Source organism: Plodia interpunctella, chromosome 11 (assembly GCF_027563975.2).
Source record: "Plodia interpunctella isolate USDA-ARS_2022_Savannah chromosome 11, ilPloInte3.2, whole genome shotgun sequence".
In the NCBI taxonomy this organism is placed as follows: domain Eukaryota; kingdom Metazoa; phylum Arthropoda; class Insecta; order Lepidoptera; family Pyralidae; genus Plodia; species Plodia interpunctella.
Genome location: NC_071304.1, coordinates 8,366,837 through 8,387,484, shown reverse-complemented (window position 1 = coordinate 8,387,484; position 20,648 = coordinate 8,366,837). Strand labels below are relative to the sequence as shown.

Here is a 20,648-nt window from a genome sequence, read left to right as displayed (position 1 = left end):
TGTTTAATAATTTAAGTCAATCATAGCTTTGTTTCAAATTAATAGTGGATATTAGTTGTAGTATTTTCGGACATTTTCAAGGTCATTTGCCATTTTGTTTACAATCGCCATATTCATTTTCTCAATCAGCGAAGCCGCAAAACAATTCTAGATTCTTTCTTTTTTGGGAGTCAATCGCGGTGATCTACACCTTTCCGAATCATTTGCGAATATTATTATTATAAGAAAATATTTTTTATTGGCTAAAATGCCTCCTGTTAAGCATTTTTCGTCTAGTGAAGTGAATCAGTATGAATTATCGTCTAGATTATTAACACTAACAGAAAATACCTCATATACACTAACACAAATAAATGGACAGAGAATCTATAGGAAAGCCCCACATGCATGGAGCGGACCAGAGCCTTCAAGAAATTGTGAGGTAAGTCTGGAACAATTTGACTAAAAATAGTGCAGTTGGCAAAGAATAACCAAATGTCCGTCGCTGTATTTCTTTAAGTAGGTATAGGTAGGCAGGTACACATGGTGTATTAGATAGACCTATCCTATACCTCTTATCGTGTCACCTGTTGTTGAGTACTTACCTAGTTGAAGTAGAGCGAGTCTAGATACCTATTGTGTTTTCCGTGAGTACAATTTTTGGCGCCAACGCCATTTCTTGGTTAGGATCTTAGGAATGCTTAGGATAGAACCTCTTTAAATGCTACGGCACTTAAGCGTTAGAAGCAGGCTATGAAACTATGCGTTAGGTACGAAATTTTATCAAAATTGGTTTAGTGGATTATCTTTGGTTCCACTTATGTAGGTAATAGGTACCATTATAAGCTTCAACCTCTCCTAACCTCTCTAATTAGGTATCTATAAAATTAACGTGTCATAAAGAAAGATTCATGTTGGGTTGGGTAACTTGATATGCAGATGCAGTCCACAAACGGTGCGATCTTGCCAGTGTAGGTTGTGATTTTGATATTGCCCTACATCCTTTACTCCATACACTGTTATGGAACAGTTCGCGTTCGAATTTGACGGATTTGGTATGGCTGGTTTTTCATTGCGGTAAATAAAATCTTGAATGAAAAACGACGCAATGTTCATGGATTTGCGTCGCCATCTGCCCGAGTTCGGGAATAGTGTGGAGCTTACATAAAATTTTAAATCCACTACACCTATTTATGAAGAATACCTAGTTATCTGCACGAAGGTATATTTACCTTTTACCTTTACCTACCAATGTGTATGACGAATGCTAAACTCTGTATAGGTAGGTACTATGACACTGTGACACTCATACTACTTAGGCACCCAGTTACGTAGCTAACTGGGTGCCTTTAGGTGCCTAGTTTTTTTTGTACGGTAATCAAATTGCCAATCATGTACCTATCCAGTAATGATTACCCTAAATCTAGGGAAATACACCAGAAGCGCGCTATGTTTTTATCGCTGCTGCGTCAGCTGCAAGGCTTGTAGGACGCGTTGAGTCCACGCCACGAAATTTCCCGCCGCAATCGACACGTAGTTATCAGAGAAAGTAGCACCGCCCTCTGCAGGATTTCCTTCGTGGCGCGGAGTTTAACGTTGACATGGACATAGAAAACGTTTGTGTTGCCACAAACTCATTGCATTGCACGCTTCAGCCACACTCACCACAGTCACCACAAGCATAGATTCATTTATGCACAGTATTTTGCCATGTAGTTGGGTTTGCACCCGACTATTGGAGAATAAACCGGAGGTATAAGTACTGTGCGTCTTCGTGAATCCCGCTCTGTTTGTGGTCCTCATGTGCATGGCAACAACTATCCGTCGTCGGAAACAAGCTGCCTGTGTCGCACGTGAGGAAGGTGTCTACCTAAGTGTTATAGTTAGTCTTGTTTTCTTTTGTCATGTAAACAATCTTTGTGTGTGATCTTCATAGTAATGGTTGTTGAAAACATATCTAATATATACCTATCCATAAACATATCTAATATATATGCACATTCTAAAGTGAAGAATTTATTTTATTAACCATGATGGTAATTTCCTATGAAGTCTATTTTGATAATCATATTGCTGTAAAATAATAAAAAAAACATGGTGAGATTGTATACATAATAAGACCAAGAAAAAACGAAGTTTAGACGAGAGTAGCAGAATCTGATGTGGAGGTATTTCCAGGTGTTCATTGGGCGGATCCCTCACGATTGTTTCGAAGACACCTTGGTGCCGCTGTTCCGGCAGGCTGGCGAACTGTTTGAGTTCCGGCTCATGATCAACTTTTCCGGTTGGAATAGAGGGTGAGTTAGTTGGCGAGTTTCGGTTGGTAATGAATCACCTGCTTAGTATAGTATGGTCAACAGCACATGAAATGAACCCAAATAAATTCATTGGAAATTAGCTCCTTTTAAAAAAATATTTTTTCAGGGGCAGATTTACGCAGAGCATAAATAGTCTACCTATTCCATTTTGAAACAAGGGGCGTCAGTTTATTGATTGCACATGAGCGCTACACCGCCCTTTTCTTTCGCAGTTCATAGTTTTGTGTCTAGCTAGACACACAAGAGAAGATGCCCCAGTTATATTAACTCCTGATAGGAAAAAGCAAACTTACTATCATGCTCTGAAAGATATTTTACTATCTATAGGGAGATTCGACCATCGCATCGGTAGTATTTCATAGTATGAAATCATTGTAGCATTCATTGATGATCATAAATGTTTACTACCGAAGGTCGAATCTCGCTATAGATAGTAGGTAGGTATATTTTGTATGAACCTTAAAAAATCAACACGTTAATTTTCCATTTATTTCCGTTTGTTTTGGTCAATAGGTATGCATTCGCGATGTACACTACAGATGCTGAAGCGAGCAACGCGATTAGAATGTTCAACAACTACATGATCCGGCCGTCTTGGCAGTTGGGTAAGCTTGCCTGTTTTTAATGTCCAACTAAACTGCCTATAATGTATAAAATTTGATGGCAATAAATGTCGGGTTAATTTTTTCGTATGCGGGAGCCACAGGAAATATGTAGTATGGTGCGGCTAGTATGCTTATAAAAGCATACGATGTTATCACAATCACAATATTAATATTTAAACAACGACGCAGATGAAAAGTAACGAGTATATTATTTTTATTTCCGTTGACTCACTACCCAATTCTACATATACACTTCCGTGCTAGGAAAATAATTGACTACAACACATGACAGTATGCCAAAAATAGGAACGCGAAAAGTTGTAGTTATGGTGTGGTACATATACTGTCATGCCACAGTACATATACTGCAACCGTGGTACACTTACTGAAGCCATGGTACATATACTGTCATGTCCTTCTTGTCTCCGCGCTGAAGGACCTGTATGACACCATATCTGTATATATATATACAGCATTAGCTGTGGCGTCATACTGATGCTTAGTGGTCTCGGGCTTCGGCTATTGGTCTTCACAAATCTGATTCGCTACGTCGACAAGCTAAGAAGTGAAGAGAAAATGTATTTCAATCAGGTGTTTGCCCATCGATCAACAACTGCCGCATCTTCATATCTCGCATTCCGCCGACGACGCCATCTGCCGAGATAGTGCGCCTCCTGTATGCTCTGACGGACGAAGTGCAGGAGGTCCGCATCAGGCGCTCCATTGCGTCTTGTGCAGCGATCGTGGAGTACAAGTCTCATCGCGGCGCGGCGATGGCCAGGAAAGCGCTGGTGGCGGCCGCGGCTGCTGCATGGGGCTGCGGGGCCAGGCCCGCTGTTGATTGGTCGCTGCCGCAGTCGCCGCAGCTGTTGAAGCAATATCGCGAAGTATGTTTAAAGCTTTGCCATTAGATTCTTTAGGTTCCTACTTAGATCCACCTCGGTATCTACTGTCCATGTTAAGAATTGACTAAGAGTAGGATTCAGAATAGGAATTCTTCTAGATCTCTCTCTTACATCTGAAAATGTAACGCTTATAAATTTTTGGAAGTTAAAATATAAGCCTTAATTTTTTAAAGCTTTGGCTGTGATTTTATTGTTGGCCGTTTGTTGCCTAGCTGCCAAGGCCTTTAGGCCATAACTTTACACTGGAAATTCCATGAAAATCATATCATGACACATAAATTGTATTTGTTTGTGTGGTCTTCACCCTAAAATGTGAATGTCCAGATCGGTCGCTGGTCGCCGGAGCGCGGCGTGGAGCTGACGCGCGCGCCGGAGGACGGCAGCGCCAGCTCCCCGCCGCTGGCCGCCGCCGCGCCCACCTACACGCTGGAGCCGTGGTCGCAGGCCCGCCGTCTGCGCATGATACACGAGGCGCAGCGCAACGCCGCCGCCGCTGCTGAGTAAGAAACTTCATGATTTTAGCACCACGACCTATACGAACGACCTCTTCCTAAAATGGTATTTTCTGAAAATGAGAACAACCTCGAATGTCAGTTTCCTAAATAGCAGTATGCCGTTTTCCTGGTTTAATGGCGGTTGTGATGCCCAGGGACAATGTTAGAAGTCTGTATAAGATTATAGGCTGTGATTTCTCATTGGAAATATTGTTGTTTTCTATCAGCTGGTAAGGTTTTTCACATCATATTCCCCGTGGGTGGATGCGATAGGATATGAAACAGTCTTATCTAAGGTTCCCACCCCACATCTTATTCAAGGTTGGTAACGTGCACATGCCACGCCGTTTATAGGCTGTGATGTGGTGCATGTTTTCCGTCAAGTTCGCCCAGCTATGTTGGAAACCCCTGTTTTAAGTGTAGTAAAATAAAAACAATTTTATCTAAACTCTTCTGTCACACCTGCCCCTCTTTTCTCCTCGACGTCTTTCAGCCCATAGTTTGAATCGAGTAAATAAATGGTTAATGATGCTCACATATGTTCCTACAGCTGATCCGATTGGTCTCTGATGATTTCGTAACTCTACAGGTGGTCTAACCGCATCCCGAGCGCGGAGTCCCTAGTGTCGTCGATGGCGTCGCTGAGCGTGGGCATGGGGCTGGGGTTGGGGCTGGGGCTGGAGGCGGAGCGCGCGGTGTGGGCGCCGCCCAGCGCGGGCCCGCACGAGCCGCGCGCCGCGCCGCCCGACTTCAACCCCTGGACCGCACGACACCCGCTCGGCTTCATCGCGCCCAACAAGAATGACGAGTGAGTCGCTTTTCTTACTGGCCAGTTACGCACGCATTCTTTTTCATAGTTGTTGAAAATGGAACTGTTTGTTTTAAACAAACGCTCGTGTCATTTAGAAGTATCATTGTTTTTTTTCTCTTAATTCAGTTGAAATGAAATGGAAGATATTTGTATTGAACTTGAACACTTGTGACATATATTTTATTCAAGTGGATTTTGTGCAAAAAATATTGCGAATCTGCTATGAAGCAAATATATGCTTTGTAAACTTTTGCAAGTTGTGAGCGTTCTACATATGTATGAACTAATTTGCTGAGATCACACATTTAGTGGCTACATTATCATGCAAATATTGTAGTAGTGAATTCCCACCATTAGCAATATAAATTGTTTACAATGTTATGTTTGACCACGTCAGTCTAATTGTGCCCTTCAATTTAAGCGACAATGAGCGAGAATATTAATGGGCAACAGACAATATGGTTTACGCGTAGGTGGAATACATAACAATACAATCGTGGTAATCGAAATTTTGATATTTGCTTTATTGAAATTAGAGATACTATAGCTATAGTTAATAACCAATGAAATCATTGTATACTGAAAACTAAAAGAAGTAGTTATCTATTTGTCGAGAACCTTTGCTTTTCCTACCCTGATAATTGTTTATGGTAGAGGTGTTTAAAAGGTTAAATTTTATTTTTTCTCATAATGATTGTAATTTTCATATATGTTGTGTAACTGGCCAGCGATATTCTGCATTTATTTGATTTGTTTTGTTGATTATTTATTGCACGTGTTTAATTAAGAATGTAGGCGTTTGTGTCTTGTGCCGTTGTGCGCTCGGCAGCTTTTGTGGAGTGCGGGGGGGGACAGAGCCGCGGTGACATTGGCCCACTATTTATTGTGTTGATGAATCAAATGTTTTTCACATGGGCGTAGCTGTAAGTTTGTTTTTAATTTATTTTACACCTTATTGCCTTATAGCTTTTAAGGGTGGTGCAATTGGTTCTTTAGGTGCGACGTACGTTTTTCCATCATTAGAATTAAAACTTTTGCAGCTATGTCTTTGTGATCTCTTGCAAATAAGTTTTGTGAATTATTCCAGTAACAGCAATTGCATGCTACCATTTTTGAATCTATATTGGTAATTGTGATTTTGAATCAATTAAATGATTATAAAGCTGCAAGAGCTGGCACATTGGTGTTACTAAAAAAACACTGGCCAACTATACTTGGTGTGGACAACTAATTGTAATGCTTGAACTAACATAATCCCACAACATATTGTGCGAGTCTTGCGTGCTTTCTTTGCATCGGGGAACAATACGTTTTCATTGGAGATTTTATCAATCGCGTTTTTTTTTCGGAGTAATTGTTTTGATTTATTATTATTATTATTATATATTTTTCCCCTATAGCAGACCTCCTCTCGCGCTCCATATAATATATAAGAGAGGAAAATTTTTAATTTTTGACATTCTTTTAATTTAATCCTAAATGTATTTTAATTAAGAATCCAATTGAATGGCGTAATTATTAATGTATTAAAATTCGAAGCTTTTATAAGGCAACATCGATATATTTAAGCATGTGTCTACAATTTTAATGTTATAGAATATGAATTAAGGGGAATGCGGCGGGTGTTGGCGCTTGTTACTGGTTTTTGGGGCGTCGAGTCTGCTAAACTATTATGATGTCTTTAACGACGGGGAAATGTGCGATTTCGTAGACCTGGTTCAGTGACCGTAATAATTGAAGTGAGATGCTTCTCATGTGAGATTTACAGGTGAAAAACATCAATTTCGATCGCTATATCCTGTGCTTTTCACTACATATTTTGGCATATCTGTTTCATCGTTATTTATGTTCTATTACCGCTTCTTAATATATATATTTATCTATTCTATACCTCCATGTCTCCGTCATAATAGCACCATATATTTTTTTGCAGACTCGACGTCCAGTGCCGACGCTTGCCAATTATTTAGTATTATTGCATTACTGGCAATCTGCATTTTTTGATGTTTTTTCAACGAAATATTCATGTTATCGTAGTTTACTATATCTGTGTGAATATGTCTATTTAAAATCAGGTTTTACGTAAATCAATTTGGATCTGTTTTCTCAGCATTGAATTAACCAGCATTATGAAATTATCTAATTAATAACAAAATCTAGACATTTTGTAGAGAGACAATATGAATTTATCTCTCGTATTTTAAGAGTTTTAAGGAATATAATATTGCATGCCAGTATTGATTAATAAATTTAAGTACAATGGTTTAAGCTTGGCGTTTTATTTTGTTGTTTTTGGTTCTGTGTACATGTACACTCATTGTCACTGCTCTCTCTGCATGCTTCTGTGCACACCATTTCACTAAACTGGTTTAACGAAAGTATGTCAAAGGTTACTGGAAAATTTGGTCCTCGTAAAGTAATAATTATCACATTAAATTCTTGGGTCTCATTCCATTACAATTTTTCATATTTTACAAACTAAATGAATGGTGTTTATTAGTAAATGATTACCTATTGTTTATTTTATAATAATAAATAATGTTATAATATATTGTTGATAATTATTATGTATATAAAATTGATCAATTAAAGTGACATAATCTGTGTGATTTGTCCTTATATATATATATTTCTTATTAATGAATGGATATATTTTTGGAAGTAATTTTCTATAATACCTAACTACTGTTTGTAATCCACCCAGGTAAATTTATCATCTGGAACTACATCCACGTGATAAATTCACCTGGGTGGATTACAAGGTTAACGGTTACCCTACCAGTTACTGGTAAAGCCTAAAGACCAATAATTATCAATCATCAGAGCACGGTAGCTGTTACCATTGCAGCTACTTATTTCAGGCGCAACTGTGTGACACTATAGTAGTCACTTAGTACTTTACATAAAATGTTTTTCTTCCGGCTCTAGTCTAAATAAGAAACCAGTTTGATTTTCCCGCATGCGTATCACAAGCTTGGCGATTACCGCACCGGAGCCCTAGCTTATGTGGGACAATGTTTTCCTTCAATGCCGCGACGCCGCTGCCGTACCGTGAAAATGTTGACTGTACTAGTGTTCAAACGAAATTGTGCGCCCGCGCAGCGCACCCGTGTCTTGCGCATAATGTCATAGTAAACAAAACGTAAACACATGGAAGTATTGGAACTTATAGTGTGATATCTGGAAGGAAGTGCATTTACGGGCGATGGCGGTGTGCGACAAATGGGTCGCGCTAAAGATAGTGGAATTTGTGAGTTGGCCTTTTTATGTACGCTTTTATAGTAACGCATGTGGTAGTTGCAGTGTTTATGTCGTGCAGCACATATTTGTGATTGATTTATAATTGTATTTAGATATGTGCCATTGTTGTAGTTTATTAGTTGTTGCATGTTAAGTACAAGATAATATTTGTGTCCTCTTAGCTGTGCACGACGCGCATATTATTTATTATTGTTTACAAAGATGTTTATGTAATGTTTTAACCAAACCTTAGAATTTGATTTATAAAAGTAAAATATGTCCAAACTGTTGAATTTTATATTCGAAACCATATATATCTCAATCCCTCAATCGTTTCTTTAAAATCACTTTACTTTAGCTCCATTGCTCTATATTATTTGATGCAATCATCAGAAGTAATTAAATTGCTTTTAAAGATTTGTGGTTTGACCAACTAATACACGTAGTTATAAATAATCAGGTTTGACCTGTTTATTAGATCAACATGAACTTGTGAAATTGAAGCAATTTTTCGTAAGAGTTGCAGTTGGATGTGCAATTCAAATTTTAAGCATTTAATAATTTCTGTAGATTAATAATTATACAGACTGTTCTTATTTTCGTTATCTCAAATCTGTTCCAAATATTTAAGATGCTCATCCCATTCTTTCTATTGCTATCTCTTATCAACTAATGGTGTTCCTTATCTTGCGTCTCTATTATGAAAGTGTCACTGGCCATATTGCGCCAACCGTGACGTAACATGCCTGCATACTATATGTTTGTTTGGTACATACTTGTACGATAGGGCTTCGCCTCTGGGCCTCCACCTTAGCGAAAGTGTTTGGGCTATTGCGTAAAACAAATATCGATTTTGAAGTAACGTTATTTGTGATAATTAATGTTATAACAGGTTTTGGTGCATATACTTTCTACTTCTTTTTTACATTAGAGTTGTGTCCACTAGCTGTTGTTTGACCTCGGGATATGTTCGATCGTCCCTGCGCAGGGATTTAGCTGACAGAGTCGTATGACAGACAAATAGAGAGACTTTAGCGCTTAAACATGGGTTTGTTTTTGCCTTTAAAAAATCCGTCGATTTTGAATTGCAGACGAGTGCGAAGAAATAATGACAAAAATGCTTTGATTTACGCGGTTCAATCATTCTTAACATTACATTACTCATCATGTTTTCCACTAGATGCCTGTAGCTGTCGTGTCAGATGACTTTAGACGACGATGCCTTTAAGCCTTTTTCGATGACTCAGAAAAATCTTATTTCGATTTTATACGAGAAACGTCAAGTGGTCGTGTGAAGGTTTATTTGTGATATTTTAATTGTATGTAGAAGAGAAGCTCAGTCAAACAATTTACGGTCTTGAGGTATCGTTAACTTTCCTTTTTCTATGGTGCTCCTTGGGAGGGCTCATTGTTTTGTAATTAATTAGTATAAATAATTCATGTCGAAGTTTCTCCTATTCCAAGTATTCACAGCCTTCTGTGATGTATCCACTTTATGCCCATAGGTAGTTAGATACTGAACTCACAGTAAGTTTAGGGTCTTCGAATAAATTTTTCATATTTATTTTATCTATCTATTAGATGTTGGCCGAGGTTTCGCTCCCGTGGGAATTTTGAGATAAAATATAGCCTTTATAGCAATCTTGGATAATGTACTTTTCAAATGGTGAAAGAATTTTTGAAATAGGTTCTGTAGTTTTGGAGATTACCCGCCTCAAACATACAAACTCACAAACGCTTACCTCTTTATAATAATAGTATAGATAACAAATAGAATTTAATTGTAAAATATTCTGGCACCTAAGTATAACATTTCAACCGTGTTACCGTAACAATATTTCAACCGTGCGAAAACGAAAGTGTCTGCTTATCATTATAAATAGTGAGTTATAAGGGGTAGTGTTTAGATATTCTTATACTTTATGTATTTATCCGTTGGACCTTGGTTTTTTGTCACTCATCATCTTAACCTTCCAGCGCTAAATACGTTGCCATAAATATAGGGTCTTCATTAACAAGCTTTCATGTGCTAATTTTGATGTGCTTTATTTAGTACAGTCCGAACTAACGAAGTACAGCGTGACCTTATGCGATACCTGGCGATTGCAACATGCGTCGAGTACAGTCTACAGCACATCAAGCTACCCAAATTTATTACAAATTCGACGGTATCACCGACATATAGATTCATGACGAGCAGCGGACTGTATTTATTAATAGCGAAACAAGTTTTTTTAGCTGCAGGTTGTTGCGCACGTTATAGCATATTTGAGTTCCTTTGCATTCCGTGTTGATTCCTTATGTAGTCGTAGATTTTTCCGTATGTAGTCTTATCTAGTTCTTTCTAGTAATTACCTAAATGATAATAAAACAGCTGTCACAAAGAAACACTATACTACTCCTAAGTGAGATATGAGCCACCATATTAAGTACTAGATGTTGCTCGGGGCTTCGCTCCCGTGAATTTTGATATAAAATATAGCCTATAGCAATCTTTGATAATGTACCTTTCTAATGGTGAAAGAATTTTTGAAATCAGTTCGGCAGTTTCGGAGATTATCCTCAAACATACAAACTCACCAACGCTTACTCTTTATAATAATAGTATTAATGAAGGGATGGGGTTTTTAGACATGTTTTAAGAAAAAAATAATTTAAATTTTCTTCTTAAAAATTCTTAAAATGGACGTGATATCGTGGAAATAAATTTTCCAATTCATTAGTGTTTGAGTTTACGACATTACGACAGTTCGTTCATTAGTGATTATGGCAAGTCTCTGGGATAATCAAAATATTGACATGGGCGTAAAAAATATCACATGGGTTTCCATATTGCAATTTTATAGTGAGGGAGTGCGTTGCTGCTTTTAAAATTTGGTGTTTTAAACTTTTTGGTTTCCGGATCAAGTATACTTTTTATTCTGCATGACTCTAGGTTCACGATCATAGTCCACGCTCGAACTTTACGGATACTCCAAATAACACCTGCAATCAGGTCTAAGTAAAATAAAACTGGTAATAAAGCTATTGTCATAGACCAGCGGGGCGGTATATCGAACGATACACGATACGCGCAACACTGACCCAGTGTTGCATAATTGCAGTTGACTCGCGCCGCAGATATAGTTGACTCCGACCTGGTGCGACCCTGGCAATTTGTACTGGTGAATTCGGTTAAATTTGATGACGTTCCATTGACAACTTTATTGATAAATTGATGAATTAAGGGCAGCGGGTGGTTAGTAATGGTTGCTAAACTATAGTTTACCTTTGTTATACTCTTAAGTTTTAAAAATAGCTTTTAAGGTAGGTACAATGCGTGCGGAATAATCAATATGGTTGGTTGAATAGATCGGATGACCACCAAAGTATACATGTAAATTGACTATCATTGGAAAGTAGTAAGTAGGCTTTGATAGTGTCGTCATATTATGAGAAGAATAACGTAAGAATGGGAATAAATGGGAAGAAAAACGAATTAATGGGAAAAGATGTAGGGGAAGACTGAAGTAACAGATTGTTTAACATCAGACAGGGAAAAGTGGAGGAAACTGACTGACTGACGATCGACTCCACATACAGTGGGAAAATTTAGGCGGATGAAATAGACCTATTTATAATAGATGGAATATATTACTTTGTCATGTGACAAAGTAATATAGATTACACTTAACTAGAATATATCTAGAGGCAAATAAAACATAGTATGTGGTTGTCTAACAGTTTCCTCTTCATTTATGTTACTAGAATTATCTAATTTATAGAATTAGTTATATTGTGAATCATTGTCATTAAAGGCGCGGCCATGCGATCGTAAAGTAATTACTGATCTCACGCCGTTGAAATCACTGTCATTGCACTTGGTTATAGGTATTGAACGATTCAAGATCATTAGGTACCGTGAGAATTGTCATATTGTAATCTAGATTTTATGACTGTTTTGTACACAGTAAAATAGATCAAGGAGAATTGTAGGACCTGAACTGTTTATTTTTGTTTAGAGACCACAATAGGATTAAACCCACAGATAAAACACCATGGTTAAAATATTTTGCCCAAACGGATCAATTAGTACCAGAAATTCTTAAGTTTCTAAACTGTTAACTGTTTACTGTAATTTTCATGATGTTAACCCTATAAAATTTAAGTTCACATTTACAAAATAATAACACATTTTTAATACTGACTAATGATAACCCACTACCAAAAGTTATTTAGTAATACCAACATGTGATGTTAAGATAGTTTTTTTTTTAAAGCAAACCAAGGCGTTGGCTGTGGTTTTTGCAACAGTCTAGGATGAAAGTCTATAAATCGTCTAACCACAGGAGAGTAATCTTATTTTTACGAAACTGTCGGATCTGACTTGCACTTTTAGTTTACACTGAATTCGTTTGAATAACTGAGTAGGTTCTTTGGTGATATTTGATGTTGATAATGTACACATTATTTACTTATACATAAGTACAAATAAATAAATATTAACCAAGGTATATAAAAAAAGTTAAGCGTAACTTAGCTAAAGTAAGTTTTGTCACCATCACACACTTTGTAATATTAGACAAAACTACTTTAGCTCAAAGTATGCTTCATTTTTTTTTTATTAATGACAATGTTATTTTATTTTTCCATATTATGGAAGAACGTATGCTGTAGTGTGGAATACTACAGTATTCATCTAACCGTCGCAGAAATAATTTACAAATAAATGACATACATTATAATATCCATTCATATTCATGCCACGCCTGAGTTACCCCATTTAGCTAAGAGATGCAAGGCTATGGCTGCGTCTGCGCAACTTGCATTATTATTTATTATCTGGGAAAATGGGTAAACGAGGAAAATTAAACACTGTGTATTCTGTAAAGGCTTCGTGGGAAATGTTTTCTAATGATTTTAGCTCAATGTTACTCAGCGCTGATGTTTATTTATGTAAATCTTGTCATGAGCAACTTCTTTGCGATTAGCAATCGTATTGTTTGTGATTTATCAAGTTTTTAACATTTTACCCAAGTAGTCTCAATTCTGGTAAAATTTTATACAGTGCCTTTTTTTGCAATTATTCATGCCATGGACTCGACTAATAATAGATGACTAAAATTAAAATCACGTAGGCATTTTGAACTTTGCGTTAATTCTTCAACTTCACACGTATTTTTATGCAATAGTACGCAGCATGTGACACATTTTTGACGCGCACCAATGTCGCTCCCACGCGCCGCTAACATCGTAGACAATGACGAGGATCCTACCACCTATTGTTGTGTTTTCTTAGGGATGCACAATGGTCGACGCAATGCAATTTTGTCGTTATGGAAGTAGGAATGTATGAATCCGATTATCTCAGGTTGTTATTGTATATACTAAGTATTGATATTTTCTGTGTAACTGAACACTTTTTTAGAAATGAAATTAAATTAAATTTTCCCGATAAGTATATATTAGCAAGTGCATTTGTAAGACAAAATGCCGAACACGGAGGATCATTAATACTATTAAATAAGAGTTATAAGTATAAAGAAAGGAAAGACATAGTAAGTCTATCAGTTGAATGTACTATAGAACTTTCTTGTGTGGAGTTGGATAAATATATTATTATTTCTGCTTATAGACCTCCATCAGCTTGTTGCGAAACTCTTTTAGACGTTTTGGAGGAAGCACTCAGGCGAGTTACATCTAACAATAAGCATATAATTTTATGCGGTGATTTTAATATAGACATTTTAGTTTCATGTTCGGAAACCAATGGATTTAAAAATCTACTAGACTCATTTAACTTAAAGCACACATTCTTTGAACCCACTAGAATAACCTCGACCTCAGCCAGATGTATAGATAACGTTTTCTGCGATTGCGCTGTTTATAATCAAAAACTGTTCGCCTGTCTGGGGTCTGACCACCTGGGTCAACAGGTATCACTTATACGTGACGGAGAGTCTGACCTAAGCACCGCTCCTGTAACTTGTAGGCCTCTAACTAAGCAACGTAAAATGCGTTTTCGCGAATCCGTTTATAACAAATTGCCAGATGTAGACCTCACAAAAAACCCGAATGACCAATACAATGAGGTGTTCAATATAGTAGAAAAAGAATTCAAAAAATCTTTTCCTATCAAAACTTTCATCAAGAAAGATAAACTTAACTTTTGTGATTGGGCCTCAAACGGTATCTATATTAGTAGAAACAGACTTTATGAACTTTATGGCCAAAAACAGTACAATCTTAATGCGGAATTCATAACATATGTTAAACGCTATTCTAAAACTTTTAAAAAAGTATGTTCTGTCGCGAAATCTTTGTATTTAACTAATAAAATAAAAAATTCGAGTGATAAGATAAAGACCGCCTGGTCCATCATAAATAAAGAGACTGGTAAAATTAACACGCGCGACGTAAATTTTGTATTAAAACTTGACGGTAAAACCATAAGTGCAGATGACGAAGTTTCCAACGAATTTAATAATTTCTTTTCCAACATTTCTAAGAATATCACAGGATCCCTTTTCTCTTGCTCCTATGCGGCAGATGATCTATTAAAAAGAAATGCTCCGGACCCTAAGTCCACTTTTACATTCAGACATATTACACCAGATGAAATTATATCTGCTTTTAAAGCCCTAAATGTTAAAAACACTGAGGACCTGTGGGGGTTTTCCGTCTCAGTATTGAGCAGCATTATTGACCTGATTGCTCCTCACCTAACCATAATATTCAATAAATGTATATCTGAAGGCGTGTTCCCAGACTTAATGAAAATAAGTAAAGTAATTCCTCTATTTAAACAAGGCGTTAAACATGATCCCACAAACTATAGACCTATTTCTATATTACCCACTCTAAGTAAAATATTTGAAAAAATTATTTTCAGTCAACTTGTGTCGTATTTTAATATAAATAAAATTTTACATAATCGTCAATACGGTTTCACCAAAGGTCGTTCAACTACTGATGCAGCAGCCACTTTAGTCGAAATAATTAATGAAGCTTGGGAATCCAAGCAAGATGTCGTAGGTATTTTCTGTGACTTATCGAAAGCTTTTGACTGTGTAGATCATAATATACTCAAAAATAAACTTCAACATTATGGTGTCACTGGCGCGGCTCTTAGTGTTCTTTCGTCTTACCTAGATAATAGAACACAGAGAGTAGAAATTAACAAAACAATTTCCGATAGTGCACCTGTTCACATAGGCGTACCTCAAGGCTCCATTATCGGTCCCTTTTTATTTTTGATTTATATTAACGACCTCCCATGCCTTGCCCAACATTTATGCGAAGTAGTTCTATTTGCAGACGATACATCCTTATTATTTAAAGTCGATAGAAAAAGTGAAAACTATAACTTTATAAGTAATAGCATGTCGGTAGTGCTTAACTGGTTTACAACCAACAACTTAGCTCTAAATACAGAGAAGACAAAATGTATTAAATTCTCTCTCTTAAATAACTCGCACAATGTTATACCTTTAACAGTAAATGGTAAAGCTCTGGAATGGGTACATAGTACTAAATTCCTGGGCATTACTGTGGACGACAAATTAAAGTGGGATAAACATATTGAAATCACGGCCAAAAAACTTAGTACGGCAGCTTTTGCAGTGAGAAGGATCAGACAGTGTACGAACATAGATACAGCTAGACTTGTGTATTTCAGCTACTTTCATAGCATTATGTCCTACGGACTATTAGTTTGGGGTAATGCAGCTGACATAGGAAAAATTTTTGTATTACAGAAAAGAGCTATCCGTTTTATTTATGGGTTAAAACCTCGAGATTCTCTTCAAGAACTCTTCAAATCAATTAACATCCTCACTGTGGTATGTCAGTATATCTTTGATGTGCTTATTTTTGTCAAATCAAATTTACATTTATATAAAAAATTAAACGAAGTAAATAGTGTAAACACTAGAAATAAGCACAAACTTTGTATGAATAGATTCAGGCTTAAAAAGGTTCGGCGGTCTTTCGTGGGTCAAAGTGTAAAATTATTCAATAAACTCCCTGCAGAGGCTATTAATCTGCCAATGAAAAATTTTAAAATTTATGTTAAGAAAAATTTAATGGATAAAGCGTATTACACAATTAACGCCTATTTGACTGATAAAAACGCTTGGATCCTCCCGACAACTTTGCCACTCCACACATGATCTCCTAATTTTTATTTTACTGTTTTTTATTATTTTATTCACAATTTTGAATTTTGTTATAATAATTCGTATGGCATTTAAATTTTATTTGTAAAACATGTACGTGATTTGTGATCTTCAAGTGTCTGAATTATACTTCTATTTCGACGAATAAGAATTGTAATTATGAAGTCATGGGAATCGAGTGTGTCATGCTCACTCAAATGGTCAATCTGGTGGTGGCGTCGTGGGCCGGGTCGTGAGGTTCCCTCTATTATGGTTGAGCTACGCGATGGCTGTCCCATGCGTCAACTCGTGAACGGGTGCTGCCAGAGGGAACTGGTCATCTCGTTTCTCATATATTTTCATGTAAGTTAATTGTGTTTCACATCGATATATATATATATATATATATATATATATATAATAATCAGCACTCGGATCACAATCATAACCTGTTTTGATATACCTTTTGACTATGTACATTATGTACTTTTATATATTATTAGAAAGAAAAGAAAAAAAAAATTTTTTGTAAGAAACAATAATGGTAAGCCGATCTGGCATGATAGGGACCAACACTGTTCAAATGAGTTTCTTTCGGCATTTCTTCTCAGCAGTGGTCGTTCCGAAATGCCAGTAGTTTCTAGCTTGTGAGAAATAACTATAAATTTAAAGATTGACGAGAAAAAGTGCCTGTGAAGGTCTAATTTCTGAATAAATGATTTGAATTTGAATTTGAATAAGACACTTTAGATTTGTCTTTGTTATTTAATTTGATATTTAGCAGTTTTTGTGGCAGACACACCTTATTCTCAGGGCACTATATTGCTTGCTCCAAATTGTCTGAATTCACTGACAAGTCCTATAGGCTCCTTCCTCTCTCTTCGTATCATTTGTCCAGTTGTATCCTCTAACTCGATTGAGCAGCGCGAATTCTTAAAATAAACCTTTTACTCTGAACATTGACTCTGATTTTATGGTCGGTCGCGTGCCTGTCGCCAACCCTATTTGGTAATGCTGTTGCTGCTTTATTCCCTGCCAAGACTTTATATTTTAGTCGCCTGGCACGATATCCACGGGAAAATTGTAAAGTAGGTTTATTCTAAGACGGGAACCACACGCCGATTATAAGCATTGTAAGGGTTTAGATTTAGCGTTGTAGCAGCGTAGGTTTCAGTTTGTTCCAATAATGACAATGTAAGGAAGTTGCTATCAGATAGTCCCACCCAATGGAAGCTAGTTGGCCCACCCAATGGAAGTAAGTTGCTATCAGATAGTCCCACCCAATGGTAGCATTAGCTCAGCTAATGATATAAACGTGTTTAGGCGCGTCTTATTTGTAAACGTTATCGATTGATGAATATCAAGGATCAGTGTCCATAAAATTTCAACCTCTAAAAATTCGTTATCAGCTCTGCCTTAACCTACCCGTATTTATTATACCAGTACTACTCGTAAAAATTATTAAAAATTTAAACGATAGAGGCCCGTCTTTGTACGGTGTTATTAATGTATCAACCTTCTGTAATTGTCTAAATAACAATGCCTAGGTACTCATCAAAATCGGTTGTGTGTTTTATAAGAAGCTTAGAAACAGATGGACGCGTAGGGCGCCTTTGTTTTATACTATGTAATGTAGTGATTAAGCAATGAAAAAAATGTACTTTAAATAATAGTCATAGAATTGTAGTTACAATTAATTATGAAGTAGATAAGTATTTAGCCAAAAATATATAGTATTTCGCGAAGGGCTTAAAAAGTGAATTATCTTCCACAGCTTATGTGTGTAGCATGCCTGGTGACGAAGCGAGTGTCTGCAGACGACGAGGCTAGACTGGCGCTTCTCTTGCAGAAGCTGTCCAGAGAGTGGTCTCTGTTGAACTCGATCACGTGGGACAACGTTGGTGGGGCTTTCGCCGACGCTGTGTATGGAGGTGAGGCATTAACTATGGTATAGTTACTAGCGTGCGGCTTAGCCCGCGTGAATTTTTCCGGGATGAATGGTACCTTATGTCCTTCTCCATACTTCAAACTACATGTATGCAAAATTTCAAGAATAGTTGATTGGTTGAATAGTTGAGGGTGAAGAGGTAACAAACATACTTTCGTATTTATAATAAAAAAAAGTCTACACGAACTAAGGAGACTGAAAAGTCGACTCTAATCACCTGAGGCGTATCACCTGATTAATCTCCAAATCCCACATTGTGAACCTGGATGATATCACACAGAAAAATGGAACAAACACAAGGTCACTAGTTTCAGTTAGTTTTTCTGATAAGATACCTGCTAGTCAACTTAAAAATGTAATCAGATAAAACTATTTTTAGTAAATTAAGTAGGTGTTGACCCCTCAGTTCTCGCACGGCCCGATAGGACTGTGATTATTATCTCCGGGCTCGAAGAGTTGTGAACCACTCACCAAGAAGATTTTTTCCAGCTAATGTTTTCTAAGTACAATTGAACGAAAGACATAAACCCTGGCTTACCTCTAATTAATCATACCGGTAATGCCGTGAAATACATTTTAAGACACATTTATCAGATTCCTGTTTCGTCATAATATATTACAGCTATGATAAATAAGGTTTGTTGTACAGGCTACGTGATCATAACCTTCGGGCTGATTTTGGCGCGCATTTTCCAAGAGATCCCGCGCGGCCGCCGCATTCTCGAAGGCTTCTTCCTCGGATTTGGGATGCTGTTTTTCCTTATTTTGGGTAAGTTAATTTAAAAAGTTATTTTTAAAAATCAGTGACGACAATACCATACGCTTACCGATGACTTCCCGTGGTGTGTTGCGGTATGCAGATAAATAAGTTCACTGTGTCATCCAACACACTCGTAGCCCGGCCACTATCGATTTTGTAATTTATTGAAAGACTTCAGAAATATACAATAAGATTATAAACGTTCGTCGTGAACATTACTGTCAACTAACTGGCTTTACCATATTTTATGGTCAATTAAAATTGTGTACAAAATTACATAAATCCACATTGACGCGTCATTGGCAATCCTGTTTAATTAGTAAGGACCCAGAATCGTAATATTGTTATATCGGAATTTAACATTGTTTTTCTTTCCACAGGTGGCCTGGAGCTGGCATCGCTGGACTCTGTTCCGTACAAGCTGGTGACGAACGCTTCAGTGCTGGGCAGTTTCTCTCTCATCGTCGCGGCTCTGTTCCTGGTGGACCTCATGGGGCCCAGGATCTACACCAGCGTCCAGCACTCGCAGACTGACCCCTTCTCATCCCCGAAAGCTGACAAGAAGGTCTCCATAGCCACCTTGCCCATACAATCCCAACAAATTCAAACCGTTAGCAACGGACAACTGTCCAACGCCAAAAAGAACGGACATGTACCTGAAAGACCAAAGGACCTAGATTTAGAAAAAAGTGACGAAAAAATGACAAAGAAAGACAATTCTTCACTATTTGATTCGCCGCAAGGCTACACGAAATTCGAAGATGAAATAGAAAAGGATGAATTGGAAACGTCCAAATTTGGATCGCTGCGCAACGGACTCGAAGGCGGGAACTACGTACATCTATCCGACCCATTGTTCGAATACGACAGATTCCACTACGAGCAGGAACTGGCGAAATTCAATGAAAAGTATTTAAAGAACTATTTGGACATGGTCGATAGAGGCCTGCCGGTCAGAGAGGATTATTTGCCAGAGCCGCAGACGCCTGTATTCGCTAAAGTGAAGAGCGGTCGATTGAAAAGTTTGTACGATGATGTTTCGCCGACGTACGAACAAAAGCGGCAGTCGAGGTCGCCGTCCAGAGCTAAGACCGTGACGACGCCTACATTGCAGCAACTGGAAGACTACTTGCGGTCGTCTAATAGATCGAAGCGAGGGGATACTCCCGCATTGTTCCCTATGGAGCCCATTGTGGAGAAAGAGGCGCCAGAAGTTGAGGGCAGGGCTTCGGGGACGCCCACAGACCCCGGCTACGTCCAGTACACGGCCGGGAAGTGGCCGGACAAACGAGAAGTACGGACACCGAGACATAGCCCTAAGTAACCACAAGTGTGTATACAAGTGTGCTTGCGTGAATGCGTGTGAATATTTTTTATAAATAGCAGTTTAATTAAGTTGAGTAAAGACTAATATTTTTGAAGTTACCTTCGACATAATATACTAATTTAACGA

The 20,648-nt window shown here is 37.5% G+C and overlaps 2 protein-coding genes across 3 annotated transcripts; both read left to right on the top strand.

The window, feature by feature from the left end:
* The first annotated feature begins 112 nt into the window (after positions 1-112).
* On the top strand, positions 113-5,113 carry LOC128673668 (probable RNA-binding protein 46). The gene is made up of 6 exons (XM_053751674.2): positions 113-421; positions 2,158-2,276; positions 2,811-2,902; positions 3,494-3,789; positions 4,132-4,307; positions 4,891-5,113. Exons 1-6 carry the CDS (start codon positions 248-250, stop codon positions 5,111-5,113), a joined length of 1,080 nt encoding a protein of 359 aa, XP_053607649.1. The 5' UTR covers positions 113-247.
* Positions 5,114-5,131: 18 nt separating this feature from the next.
* Positions 5,132-20,648, top strand: LOC128673667 (uncharacterized protein). 2 transcript variants are annotated; one of them, XM_053751673.1, is made up of 4 exons: positions 5,132-6,035; positions 18,262-18,418; positions 19,085-19,204; positions 19,576-20,648. In XM_053751673.1, exons 1-4 carry the CDS (start codon positions 6,024-6,026, stop codon positions 20,517-20,519), a joined length of 1,233 nt encoding a protein of 410 aa, XP_053607648.1. In that variant the 5' UTR covers positions 5,132-6,023; the 3' UTR covers positions 20,520-20,648. The 2 variants fall into 2 exon arrangements, with proteins under 2 accessions (XP_053607648.1, XP_053607647.1); XM_053751672.2 differs by lacking the exon at positions 5,132-6,035 and adding an exon at positions 8,177-8,362.